The sequence below is a fragment of the Mustela nivalis genome, assembly GCF_964662115.1.
Source record: "Mustela nivalis genome assembly, chromosome: 4".
Taxonomy (NCBI): Eukaryota; Metazoa; Chordata; class Mammalia; order Carnivora; family Mustelidae; genus Mustela; species Mustela nivalis.
In genome coordinates, this window is record NC_139023.1 from 25,340,724 (window position 1) to 25,354,287 (window position 13,564).

A 13,564-nucleotide genomic window follows, 5' to 3' on the forward strand; every position below is an offset into this window, starting at 1 on the left:
CTTGAGGGCCCTCCGTGAGAGAAACCAAAAAGTCATCCCAAGTTCTTCCCACCAAGCCACGGACATAACGGGGCAGGCGGGTTGGTGGAACAGCACGCCTTGGGCATTTCTGTCCTCTGAGGCTTGGGTGCCAAGAAGGACATTGGGGCAGAATTTTGAGGAGCAGAGAAAAGAAGAATGGAGAATTGTTGATCAGACAGAAGTCAGACATGTGACGAGCGTGGCAAGAAATCCCTCCCTGGCCCTACGTTCTCTGTCTAATGCCCAGAGGAGAGCTTCATCCCGTTCCTTCTGAGTGGTTGAGGGGCCGGCTCCTGACGCATCATGTGCTCTTTCTCTGACAAAGAAATTCTTCTTTTTTTTTTTTGGAATAAGAGGAGAAAGAATTTAAAGCAGTTGTCCTAACCATCCTGAAACTCCCATTGGCCTCCGAGGTGGAGTATAAGGCAGGGCCTGTTGAGCTCCAGAGAGCATCCACGGCGGCCTCAGTGACACTCTGCGTGGCTTCCCCTCCAGAGGGAAGGAGCTGTCCTGCTCGGGAGGGTTGCATAATAAGCCATTTTGATTGTTTGGGCCTACAAGTGGCCCTTGCAGACAAAGGGCTACTAGGACAGTCTAGCAAACACCCTGGCCTTCTCCAGGCCTGGGTGCAATGGGAGAAACCAGACACAAGGATCAGTGACAGCACAGAACGGGGGCTGTGAGCTCCCCTGGGTGTGGACAAGGGTGGTCAGCTACTCTGTGCACCAGAGCCTCCATCCTTCCTTGGCAGGTGGCAGAAGCCCAGGATGGTGGGCTGCAGGAAGACCTCTTTAAATTTCACCCTGAGCCGCATTTAGCAATTGGCTGCAAGTACAGGTACAAGAAATCCTACCCAACCATAGAAATCCAAGCAGATTGTCTCTCCTCTACGGAGCCCCTGTCCTTCGACCCTGCGCAGAGTATGGTGTTGCTGTGAAATCGCTTTCTTGCAAAGCAGTGACTGTCACTAGGGTCTGTAAGCCTCCCGGCTGGGTAATGAAAACCAGAAAGCCCCCTGCGGCATCAGCTCCTCCGATAATTAATGAGGCACAAATGAGCGGGCTGAGCTTGGGGACCTTTAAGTAGGCTAAAGGGATCCAGCCTTGCAGTCAGAGAGCCTAGAAACTCATTCACACCAGTTTGTTTGAAAATATGCAAAAAAATTTTTTTCCCTTTGTTGAGACCATGGGCAAAAGACGTCAGAGGCAGCAATTGCCTTGAAAAACCACATACGTGCACGCGCGCGCACATGCACGTGTGCGCACGCTGTACTGGGCCCTGGAAATTGCGGGATGGATGACCCGGGGAGTAAAACTCATCTGGGGACTATTGGAAGGATGCTGTCAGCTCATCTTAATCTCAACAGCAGTTTAATGCAATCATGTGAACTTAAATGGGACATTTTCTTCTTTTGCCTTTTCCTACCTTTTCTTCCTTTTTTCTACTCCCCGCCCACCCCCACCCCACCCCCCCTTCTGCTGAACACTGATTTTGGCAAGCACCAGGAGTGGGGGCTAGGACTGTGGAAATAAATCTGGGAGCCTATGCAGGGACAGGTTGAAGAGAGACGCCATCTGCGGGGAGAGCTGCGCGGGCAGTGCCGGTAACCAAAGGAAAGCGGGGCTAGAAGGCCTGTCGGGAGGTGGGGTTACCTGGAGATGGGGACAGAGGAGGTGACAGACCAGAGCAGTGTTGAAGGAAGGGTGCTGCTGATGCTGTGGGCTTGGACCTTCTGGGAAGGGTTGTGGCGGGCGGAGCTGGCTGATCGGCTCTAGCTTCCGGCGCCCCCCACCCCCCGCCCCACCCAGGTCAACGGGATGGACATCAGCAACGTACCTCACAACTACGCGCTGCGCCTCCTGCGGCAGCCGTGCCAGGTGCTGCGCCTCACTGTGCTGCGGGAGCAGAAGTTCCAGAGCAGGAGCGGCGGACAGGCGCTGGACGCCTACGGGCCCCGCAATGACAGTTTCCAGGTGATTCTCAACAAAAGCAGCCCCGAGGAGCAGCTTGGAATAAAACTGGTGCGCAGGGTGGATGAGCCTGGGGTGTTCATCTTCAACGTGTTGAACGGTGGTGTGGCAGACCGACACGGTCAGCTGGAGGAGAACGATCGCGTGTTAGCCATCAACGGACACGACCTTCGGTACGGCAGCCCAGAAAGCGCAGCTCAGCTGATCCAGGTGAGTTCCGGGTCATTGCCAAGATCTTGGCTAGAAACTGCGGGCGTGAGTGGGATGCTCGTTACCCTGACCTACCGGCCCTGTGACTACCATGTGTGACATGCGGTGGCTCCCCTTCCGGGAGCCAAAATTGAAGGAGCAGGTAAGAGCATTACTCCAGCAAATGATGTGTCTCAAGGTCGTGGACATTCCCTAAATGTTGCCATGCAATCTGACGGCCTCTAGACCCTCAGGGTTATATGATGCAACCTGACCACGTTAAGATCACTTAAGATCTGCAGGGCTGTGTCATGCCTATACCCAGTGTGTTATTTGCAGACCCAGGGGTCATTCAGATGCATTCTGGACATATCCTAGACATCCAGATGTACTAACTCCCATAAGAAGCTGTGCCCTCTACCTTCCAGGAATCCTGTGGACAGAGACCACTATGGGATTGGCTAAGGCTAAGTGGCATCTCCATGGCTGAGTTCAGCCTCCTCAGAAAGCCCATGGGAACTCAAATATGAATCTAGGACAAGGCCCCTAAAAAGAGAGGGATACAAATTATGTTCCCAATAGCCTGACATTGGTTCATATTAATTCACATTCCTGACTGGCATAGAATCATCAAGCCTTAGCATGTATCTTGTTGCCTTTGGCTGGGTCACCATGTTTTTCTGGGGCTCAGTGAGCTGCCATCTTTATTCTTACAAGGACAGTCTTTGTTATTCACTTCATTTAGCCAAGATGTATTAAGTTTCTGCTGCTCACTTCACCATGTGTCGGGTATAGAGAACACAGAGATGATGGCCTCTCACTCTTCTCTCAAAGGAGCCCACAATCTAGTACAGGGGATGTACTTTCTGTAAGTAATTGCCATATGGTGTGTTAGCATTCTAATGGAGAAATTAAGTACAGTGTTGTTTCAAATGAAGGAGACATTTTTGCTTGCATGGGCTTAGGAAGTCTTTACAGAGAAGATCTTGACTGGGACTTTGAGGAATCAGTAGAAGTTCCCTAGGTAGACAAGGCAGGGAGGGCCATTTTAAGGGGACACACCACAAAAGAACATTTCCCTGAAAGCTGGTTAGGGAAAGCATTAACACCTGGAGCCTGGTGTATATTAAGAAAAAGCAGCCATAGACAAAGCCAGATTGGGAGGGACCAGATCCTATGGAGTTTTATGAGCCATGCTAAGTTCAGACTTTATCCTCAAGGCCGTGCGGTGTCTTCAAGACCAAGGGAGTCACATATTTCTAGATCTCTCTCAAAGTGGCAGAGAGCTGATAGGAGAGGGGCCAGATTTGAGGCCTAATCTCACAAAGCATTTGCGAATTACCTGGCAAGTTGCATCAGCTTGCTCTCAGTGACTCAAGTGTTCATGCTTCAAGAGGAGACAGCAAGTCAGTGGTGGTTGACTGAAATTGTACCAAGTTCCACAGAGGACGATAATCAGAACACAGAGCCTGCTTTCTAGAACCTGATCACCTAAGCGCAGGCAAGTCTCCCTGCCCTGGGTTCCAGCCATGGGGTTCTTCCAGGTGTGGGCAACTCTTCACTGTCATGTGTGCGGTATCTTCTCCCTCTTCTTCAGAGAGAACCTAGTAGTGTGTGATCCTGTCCTTTTACGGGTGGACAGCCTGACGTAAAGAGTACAAGGGGACTTACCCTACTTCCTCTGTCTCCCAGGATAGGAAGCACATGTGGTATCTTGCCCCTGAGCTGTGGCCGTTGGTGGTGTCCTGCTTTCAAGGGGTTCTGAATGTGGTGGATGTTTAACTGAGTAACGGGCCCTGAGGCCATAGTCTGTAGAGCAGGTGGAAAAAAGGGTCAGAGTTACAGTAGGCACTTCCCCTCTGGAGTTCGTGAGGTTTATTTCCAAGTCCTTATGCCCAGCTTCAACTTCTTCTCTGAGCTGCACACCGACATGACCAACTGCTGACTTGGTATCTCCACGTGGATATTTAAAAGGCATCTCAGGGCGCCTGGGTGGCTCAGTGGGTTACGGCTCAGGTCATGATCTCAGGGTCCTGGGATCGAGTCCCACATGGGGCGCTCTGCTCAGCCGGGAGCCTGCTTCCTCCTCTCTCTCTGCCTGCCTCTCGGTCTCCTTGTGATCTCTGTCTGTCAAATAAATAAATAATCTTTAAAAGGCATCTCAAATTTAATGTCTAAAACCAAATCCTTGACTTCTGCTTCCTCCTTGTCAAACCTGTTCTTTCCTCAGCCTTTTCCAGTCTCTTGAAATGGCACCATTTGCCCAGTGATTTGGGCCAAATTTCTTACTCTCTTCAATATACTCTCATTGTAATCCATTTCTCACTACCTCCACGGCCTCCCTCAGCCATGCTACCGACGGCCCTGGGGCTCTGTGGGCGACCTCCCAGCTGGCCTCCTGGCCTCTACCCTGATTCTCTACCTCTGCGCTCTGCACGGCAGTTAGACGGCCATTTGCCAAGTCAGTCCCATTGTGTCGCTCTTCTGTTCAGCTCCCTGATGCTTCCTAAGACACTCAGAGTAAAATTTCTAAATCTTAATAGTAGCCTTCAGAGCCATATGTAATTTGGACTTTAGTTACCTTTCAAGCTTGATTTCTTTTTTTGTTTGTTTGGTTGGTTTTTTTTTTAATTTTTAAAATTTATTTTCAGCGTAACAGAATTCATTGTTTTTGCACCACACCCAGTGCTCCATGCAATCCGTGTCTAGCTTGATTTCTTAAGCAAAGTAGAGGATTTCTAGTATTCCTACCCTTGCCTTCCCATGCTCAGTCACGTCGCCTTCTTGCTACTGCTTCTCAAGAATTACAAGACCTTTTTCACCTCAAGGCTGATGTTCTCACATCCTTCTGACTGGAAGAGTGTTCCAAATGTCTTTCTCACTGCCACGCTTCCTTCCGGTCTCCTCAGTTCTCACCTCAGAGAGGCTTTCACTGACAATGCCACTTAAAATAGCTTCTCTCACCACCCCCAGCTCTCTATCTTTTATTTAATCTGCTTTATTTTTTCCTCCCAACTAATTACTTTATTTCCAGTTGGCCTAGTATGGAATAATACAGTAGAGTATTGTGTCTCAAGCACTTAGAGAAATGCCTGGCAAGAATGGACACTCGATAAATATTTGCTGAACGAATACATTGAGTCAAGTTATAAAAATGTCAATATACAGAAGATAGCATTTATACATGAATTCCATCTCTTAGGGATTTTTCATCACACCATTTACCAAAGAACAAACACCAGTTCTACTTTCACACACCATTTGTCCCCAAGATGGAATTTCTACATCTTTTCCTCTCGAATTTGTTCAGTTCTTACTGGTTGAGCACCTTCTAGGTGCCGACAGGTGTGCAGTACACAGGTAAACGAGACTGACACGGTTCTTAGCCTTGTGGAGCTTGGAATATATTCCTGCCCCTGATCTCAGATGCCGTGAAGTTGGCATTTAGCAGATGATTTTAGCCTGTGTGTGTCAACGGTGAGAAAAGAAAATAGACAACGTTTATGGAAACATGAAGCCGCGGAACAAAATCCTTTTTCTCGTCATGAGCAAACTGCACTGTAAGCATGATTGTCCCCCCTACCCCCTACACCCCCACTTTGGAACTAGACTTTTAGGCCATCATCAGTTTTCTTTCTCATGTTGTGTTTGTCAACTCCCTCTGTAGGTCAGTCCGAGCAGCTCACGTTCTAGAGCTTATCTGCCAACTACTTCGCAATTGGCACAAGAAAAACTCCCTTACTCATGCCATTTGGAAAAATTTTGATTACATGTGGCATTCTTCTTTTGTAGATTAATAACAGAAGAGGGAAAATTTCATCCCTGAGAAAGTAAATTTATAAAGTAAAATCTTGCCTAGCAGCGAGACTTCCTAAGAGTCTTCTGATTATTAAACAAAGCCAACGTGCTTTAGAAGCAGGGGAAAAGAGAAAAAAAAATTCTTTTAAAGGCTTGGGCAAAGCTTGTTGGAAAAGAAGTGGAAAAAGTAGAGTTCTGGGAAAATCCAGTTAAGCAATCTCAAGAGCGGATTTTATTTATGTGATACTTGAAACATACACCAGGCTGGGGGAATTAAACTTAATACCCTTCAAACGTGGAGACTCAAGTTACCAACCAATCCTTGGCTGCCTGGCCTTCGTGTATCTCCTCCATGAATCATACTTGCCTTAGAAAGAAATTCCCAGACAACATGTCCTTCTGGGCATGTTTTCTCCCACAGTACCACACTTTTGCCTTTTTCTCCATTATTTCAGGGAAAAGTTATTACAGAGAAGCCGCAACTGTTTTAAATTTGACCAATTTACATATGTAGAGTCCTAACCCCCACTTACTCAGCAGTCCCGGGTGTCATAGCCCAGGAGTGAGTCGGACTCCTCTAGGAGGAGAAGCTCAAGGAGACAGAAGCTTCAAATATAGAGTAACTGACTCCAATAAACTTGGCACAACTTTATTTTTTTCCATTGTCAATTTCTTAATTTTTTAAAAAAGATTTTATTTATTTATTTGACAGAGAGAGATCACAAGTAGGCAGAAAGGCAGGCGGGGGAGGGGGGCAGGATGCAGGCTCCCTGCTGAGCAGAGAGTCTGACTCGGGACTAGATCCTAGGACGCTGGGATCATGACCTGAGCTGAAGGCACAGGCTCAACCCAGGCTCAGCCCCTAATTTCTTAATTTTTTGACCACCATGTCTAGAATCCTTGTCGGAGGGACACCTGGATGGCTCAGGGGTTAATCATCTGCCTTTGGCTCAGGTCATGATCTCAGGGTCCTAGGATAAGTCCTGTGTTGGGCTCCTTTCTCACTGGGAAGCCTGCTTCTCCCTCTGCCTGCCTCTCTCTCTCTCTCACACACACACAATTAAAAAAAAAAAAAAAAGATTGCATCTCTGCCCACTTACCAGTGTGGGAATGATTTATGCTGACAAAACTATGCCTATTCTGAGATGCTCTCCTCTGTCTGCAATTCTGGGGCAGTGAGTTCAAATGTATTTGGGAGTTCAAATACAGACAATTAAGAAATGAAGAAAGTAATTTTGGATTTCAAATTTGAGTCTCCTTCCTGTGGGTTTTTTTTTTTTTCTAGGCAACTCCCAGACTTGAGGCAGAAGCTTAAAAAAAAAAAAAAAATTCAAAGTCATTTGTAGAGGGAATGATAACTTGTAGGTTTTCATTAATACTTAGATAGGTGTGAATTTTTGTTTCCTTTGCATAAATTAATATTTAAATGAGAAGTTATTTTATCAAAGAACAACCGACAACCAGGCTCTTCAAACTTTTCAAAAGGACATGAGCAGCCTCTAGACAGAGCCAGAAAGTAAATAATGAAGGACTTGTATTACCTACATGTGTTCTGAGTACGTGATTCTAGCTTTCGAGTTCTGCACAACTGAAAAAAAGACAGAACTTTTGTCCCTTAGAGCCAGTAAGAACGGCCAGCGAAACAAGACCTGATAGATCAATGTGCTTTTTCCATATCAGTGCTGCTAATACAGAGTCAAATTCCCATGTAAACCCATTTTCTTAACATGGCATCGTAATAAATTTAATACAAAGGCTAAAGAATACATGAAAGTAAAAACTGTCTCCTTGAGCTGAATTCTTAAAGTCAAGGTGATTTTTATACAGGGCTCTACATTTCACACACTCATGATAAAGCTGGCTTGGTAAATTGTACAGCTTTTTGGCTTCAAAATTTGTGAGTGAATCCCATGCACAGTTCCACATGGCAAATATTCGGAAATCTGCTTTTTTTTTTTTAATATTAAGGAATCTTGAGGCTTTGCTGCCTTTCCTCCAACTCAAAATATCCCTGCATATGCATTTTTTTTTTTTAATCCCACGGACCAGAATCAACCCCAGGAGTAGCTTCTAGGTACCCTAAAAGAAACGATGTTTGAGGCAAAGGACTTGGGTCATTCTGATAACTTGGCAATCAACAGCCAAGAGAATTCCAGAACTAAATTCTTATTTTGACCTTGTCATTGACCTCTGTGTGACCCTGTGTACATCAGACTGTCATCATTAACATCGTAGCCCTTAAAAGATGTGCTTCTGGGGCGCCTGGGTGGCTCAGTGGGTTAAGGCCGCTGCCTTCGGCTCAGGTCATGATCTCAGGGTCCTGGGATCGAGCCCCGCATCGGGCTCTCTGCTCAGCAGGGAGCCTGCATCCCCTCCCTCTCTCTGCCTGCCTCTCTGCCTACTTGTGATCTCTCTCTGTCAAATAAATAAATAAAATTTAAAAATAAAAATAAAAGATGTGCTTCTGGGAGCAGAAGGATGAGTATGAAGCTACAGGCAAGAGGGAAAGTAACCCAGATTTCTGTCTCTGATCTTTTCCTACCCTGATCAAATCCTAAGGTCCAATTCATCACTTTTCCTCAAAGTTTCCTTTTCCCTTGGCCGGTCTCTGGCTGCTCTTCACGGCCTTTCCGGCAGGCGATTTTCTCGCATTCTTTTAAGAATGCTCCAGGTGCTATGCTGGGAACTAATGTTTCAACAGTGACCAGATCAGTGTGCCCCAGGTTTACCTGCTCCAAGCTCATTTTCTAGAAACTCTCTGCTTACAGTGCACCGTTAGCTTGTTCTGGGGTTCTGTTTCCCCCAAGTTTTGGCTCAGTGAGAGGTATTTTTCTCAATTTCTCTTGCTCGCTGGAAGAGAGGGGTAGGGCAAGGACTTGGTCTCTGAACCTCATTGTGTGGTATGTTGCCAGGTCAACAAATGACTGCTGACTTGGGTATTTTTCTAGTCTATCACCCGGGGATGGTTCTGATGCCTCCTGTGGTCCATATGGGCATGTAGGGTCTATGCGTCATGCATGATTCCAGAGCTAGGCTGTGCTGATGTAAAGGTGTTCCCTAGGTGAGGTCCTGGGAGCCTCCCTGTCATCTTTTAATTAGACATTAATAATGAAGACTGACATCTATGGAGCTCTTGGCTTCACAGAGCTTATCCCCTATGAACGTATGACATGGCAAAATGGGAACCCCATCACTGAGGTCTTGGGTACAGCTGGTCCATTAACTCCGTATTGGGTCTAACCCTACACACACATACCCTGCTCAACTTGATTAGAGGGAGTCCAGAGTTTATCAAGCTTTTGAGATGACTTGAAAACATATGAAATATTAAAGAAAGTAGAAATAGTTGACCTGGAAAGAAGAAGAGTTAATGGAGAACAGTGAGTCTTATCTTCAAATAAGATTGTCCCATGGAAATTGATTTGGGGCTTCCCAAGAGGGTATGACTGGAGCCAATGGGCAAGCAAGATAACGGCACATTGAGCTCAGCCTAAGGACAAACTTTCTAATTAGTGCAAAGAATGGCCCACAATGCCTTGGGACACAGTGAGTTCACGGTCATCAGAGGCACAGAAGCATGAGCCGTGTGACAACATGGCAAGGATTTTGCAGGGAAACTGAAGCATGGGTACCAGAGAGAATGTTGGATTAGATGATGTCTGACATCTCTTCCATATATGTGGCTTTTTAATGATGTGGAACCAGTGGTCCCCAATTTCCCAGGGCATTGTGAGCTCAAGATAGATGAACTGACAAAGATACTTGAGTGGTTGATGGAAGAGAAGCTAAGATGGGGCAACCCCGAACAGTATAGGGGGAAAAAAGTCCCTACGACTGTACATTGAAAATCAAAGCTAGACTATCTGACTCTGGGACCCTGGGAAAATAAATGAGTAGGGAATGTAGATGCAGGGTGAATTATTTTTAAAGAAATGCTCACTAAAACCTCTGTTGGCAGAACGCTAAGGAAAGACAAGCTGATGTCACTGTAAATGCAATTGTAGCTCTCCGATGTCTCAGTAATGAGGCCTCCCAGTCAAACATGGGTTGCCTGTGGACCCACACTGGTGTTATAATGGTTGTGTATTTATGGTCTCCCTGCTCTGAGCAATAGTCTGGATGCCTACCAGCTTGGAATTTCCCTGTTTCAGGTTTAGAATGTTAAAAACTGTTTTATTTAAGCACATGCACATGTATGTATTTTTTTGTTTTGGTTTTTTTGGTTTGTTTGTTTTTTTTTTTAAGACTTTTTTTAAAATTTATTTGATAGTCAGAGATCACAAGTAGGCAGAGAGGCAGGCAGAGAGAGAGAGGAAGGGAAGCAGGCTCCCTGCCGGGCAGAGAGCCCGATGCGGGGCTTGATCCCAGAACACTGGGATCATGACCTGAGCCGAAGGCAGAGGCTTTAGCCCACTGAGCCACCCAGGTGCCCCCATATGTATGTTTTTAAAGCAGCAAATGCTATAATGCATGTGGTTTGACTCAGTCCTCCTTCACGGTGGAGAGGTGGAGCCCTGGGCTTGGTGGAAGGGTGACGTCTTCAAGTACAGGCACACTGTCACCTCTTAGTCTTCACCTCTTAGTACAGGCACACTGTTCACCATTGCATGTCCCCACACAGTGCTAGGATAGTAGAAAGAGGCCCTCTGTTCCAGGGTACAACTCTGCAAAATGCCTCTCCTGCCTTATGTGGTGGCATCTTGGTTTTCCATTTCTCTGCTCTGTGAAGTTTCTGATCTGTGTGGTATCCTGACCTGCTATCAGCCACAGTGGCTTTCACAGGGAGAAGAGCCATTCCCAGGCGGACCGTGACCGTGACTGCCCCAGGACACTTGCTTTGCAAGGCGTCAGCATAGCGCTTTCAGACTCCTCCTTCCAGTTAGAGAGGTGGATTTTGTTCTTTTTAAATGGGCTACATCTAGATGAGGCCTCTGCTTATTCCCGTCATATAAACATTATTGGCTGTCTTGAGTCACCTCTCAAAAGAACAGAGAAAAATAGTCCCGACATCATCCCCCCAAAAGACAAGCCTTATCATGGTCAATGCTACTCAGTTTTCACCCTTTGGTTTTGTCTGAATAATTAGATTTTTTCCTATTTCCGTGGCTGGAAGTACTTGGTTCCACCCTGGAGACCCTTACCATGCATAGCGCATATCTCTTCCACAGCTCCTGACAGTCCCTGAAGTAGGACAAACGGAGGACAGGAGCTGTGTCTGTAGGGCTCCTCGTGAAGTGCCTGGCCCAGAGCAGCCCATGTCAGCTGGGGGTACAGAACCACTCCCAACAAGCTAAGGTCCCCAGAGGAGAACACGGAGGCCAGCAGAAGCGCATCCCTTAACCTACAGAAGGGAGAGAGGGAATTTAACACTTGAGCTCTTGGAAGAGGAAGGCAAAGCAGGTATAGCAGTCAGCCTGTGAATCTGGTAACGACCACGTCCAGAGTTTGCCTCAAAAATTGAGGATGTTTAAGGAAGAGAGAAGAGAGGAAATTTTACCCAAAAAAGATTGTCCTCTAGCCTTTGTCTGCTACTCAAGATAGCAACAGTTGTTTAACACTCCTTTGGCCCAAATCCAGTGTTCCAAGAGATGCAAGGGAGAGGCTATCCTACCCCTTGTCTTGTAGCGGGCTCTTCCTCCGAGTGTGGTGTTGAAGCTGATGGCTCCACTGCGCCCATCTTTCTGGCACATACGATAGGGCACGCCATAGAAAAGTTTGTCTCCCCCTCACCTCCCTTCTTATGCCAGATTCACAGCCAAGAAAGGACAAGCTTGCTGATGCGAAGGGCTGTTGCCCAACACTGACTCGAGCTGCTCCGGAGGGCTAAAGCCAGTACAAACACATTAGCCTGTTTTCCATCTGACAACTTCAAACACCAGGAAAGAAAGTGAATCCCACAGAGTCTCCCTCGGAGCAGTTCCCTCAGAGTAAGGTGGCTGGTTGCGAGCCACAGACCCAGCCTTGAGGAGAACTCATTTCCAAGGAAACTGATCCAGGGTTATTTACTGGAGCATTGATCCTGCCAACAACTTACTACCAAAGTCGGCATCTGAAAATCCGGTGAGAAATTTGTGTTTAAAAATGTGAATTGGGGCGCCTGGGTGGCTTAGTGGGTTAAAGCCTCTACCTTTGGCTCAGGTCATGATCCCAGGGTCCTGGGATCGAGACCCCGCATCAGGGTCTCTGCTTGGCAGGGAGCCTGCTTCCTCCTCTCTCTCTCTGCCTGCCTCTCTGCCTACTTGTGATCTCTCTCAAATAAATAAAATCTTTAAAAAAAAATGTGAATTAAACAACTCTCGCAAGCTACTCTGTGGCATTCTGAATTTTGTCTGGCAAGCCGATTCGATGTGTAAGTCTCAGATTTTCCTCAGTTCTTATGAGGGGCCTAGGTCACATGATGGCCCCTGAGCCAAATGAATGGGGTACCTACTCGGGCCAGAGATAAACCCCCCTGCTGAGATCCTTCAAAACATTGGAGTTTCCCTGAAGATAAGGAGCACATTTGGGCTCAGGAGTTGGGAGTTTTGACTGGGGTGTTTGCCACTTATCTCTTAGTCATTTTTTTTTTTTTTCAAGAAAGTTCCTAGCGATAACCTCATTAGGATAAGTAAGGCTTACAGTATAAAGAAAATAACATTATTATGAAATACTGCTCTAAGAATTGAGTTTCGTTGGCTCCTACCATAGTTCTTCATGTCCACTTGCTTCATTATTGTTTCCTGAGCCTGTCATTTTTGTTCTTTGCAAGCTCTGTGGGTGATAAGAGGCACTAAGGAATTCAAGATAGGGGAACAGCCAAGGGAAGGTATGTAAATGACGAATGGGTAGACCAACAAGAGGGCTGACTGGGCTTTACATGAAGGAACATAAGTAAAGGACTAGAACTTGCTTTTTGGGCCCTGTTCAGTAGGATTTTTGTGAATACGGAGTGACAGAGACGAGTCCACTCGACTAGCCCACTGCCCACCAACAGACACTCTTAATGCTCCTTAGAGGTTGTTTTTAAAATGTCATCTGATTTATGGCTACCCAGTTCATGAACCCTAAGTTTCAAGAAAGCTCTGAAAAGAAATGTTTGCTAATATTAGCATGCAAATTCTTGAAGGTTTGGGCTGGCTATTGTTGGACAGCCGTGGGGATCTGATTTCATTGGTGCGGCTCTGATTGCTTAAGACTTTAAAAACAAAATCATCCTTCATGACCTGATTTTTCCGTGATCTGATAGCCAGACCTGTAAAGGAAGAAAGGCAGGCAGGTCAATGACCATCTCTGCTGCTGGGATGAGAGGTCAGGGGGTGGGATGAAGAGAGGAACCCTAGAAACTTACTCCTTTCTTCTCCACCTTGTCCCCAAATCGAGTCTTTCTTGGGGAACTTTCGAATCAACTCTGGGCCATTAGGGAGCTTGGTTGATGTACATTTCACAGGGCTAAGGTCTCCTCTGTCTGCTTCAGTAGTCAGCAGTTCTGGAAAAATGAGAAATGCTCTCGAACAGACATGACATTCGTCTGTGGCGGAAAGCCAATTTGTAAATTTATGGTGTGGAGTGGACCTCCCCAGTAAGCTATATATTTGCTGTTTGGAATG

General features: G+C 46.5%; 1 protein-coding gene across 3 annotated transcripts in view; it reads left to right on the top strand.

Moving 5' to 3' along the window:
• The window catches only part of LNX1 (ligand of numb-protein X 1), a 178,623-nt gene that overhangs the window by 147,947 nt on the left and 17,112 nt on the right, over positions 1 to 13,564 (top strand). For all 3 annotated transcript variants that reach the window (XM_082728300.1, XM_082728301.1, XM_082728302.1), the window contains one exon: positions 1,830 to 2,201. In XM_082728300.1, the coding sequence (XP_082584426.1) occupies positions 1,830 to 2,201 (372 nt within the window). The remainder of the gene's footprint in view (positions 1 to 1,829; positions 2,202 to 13,564) is intronic.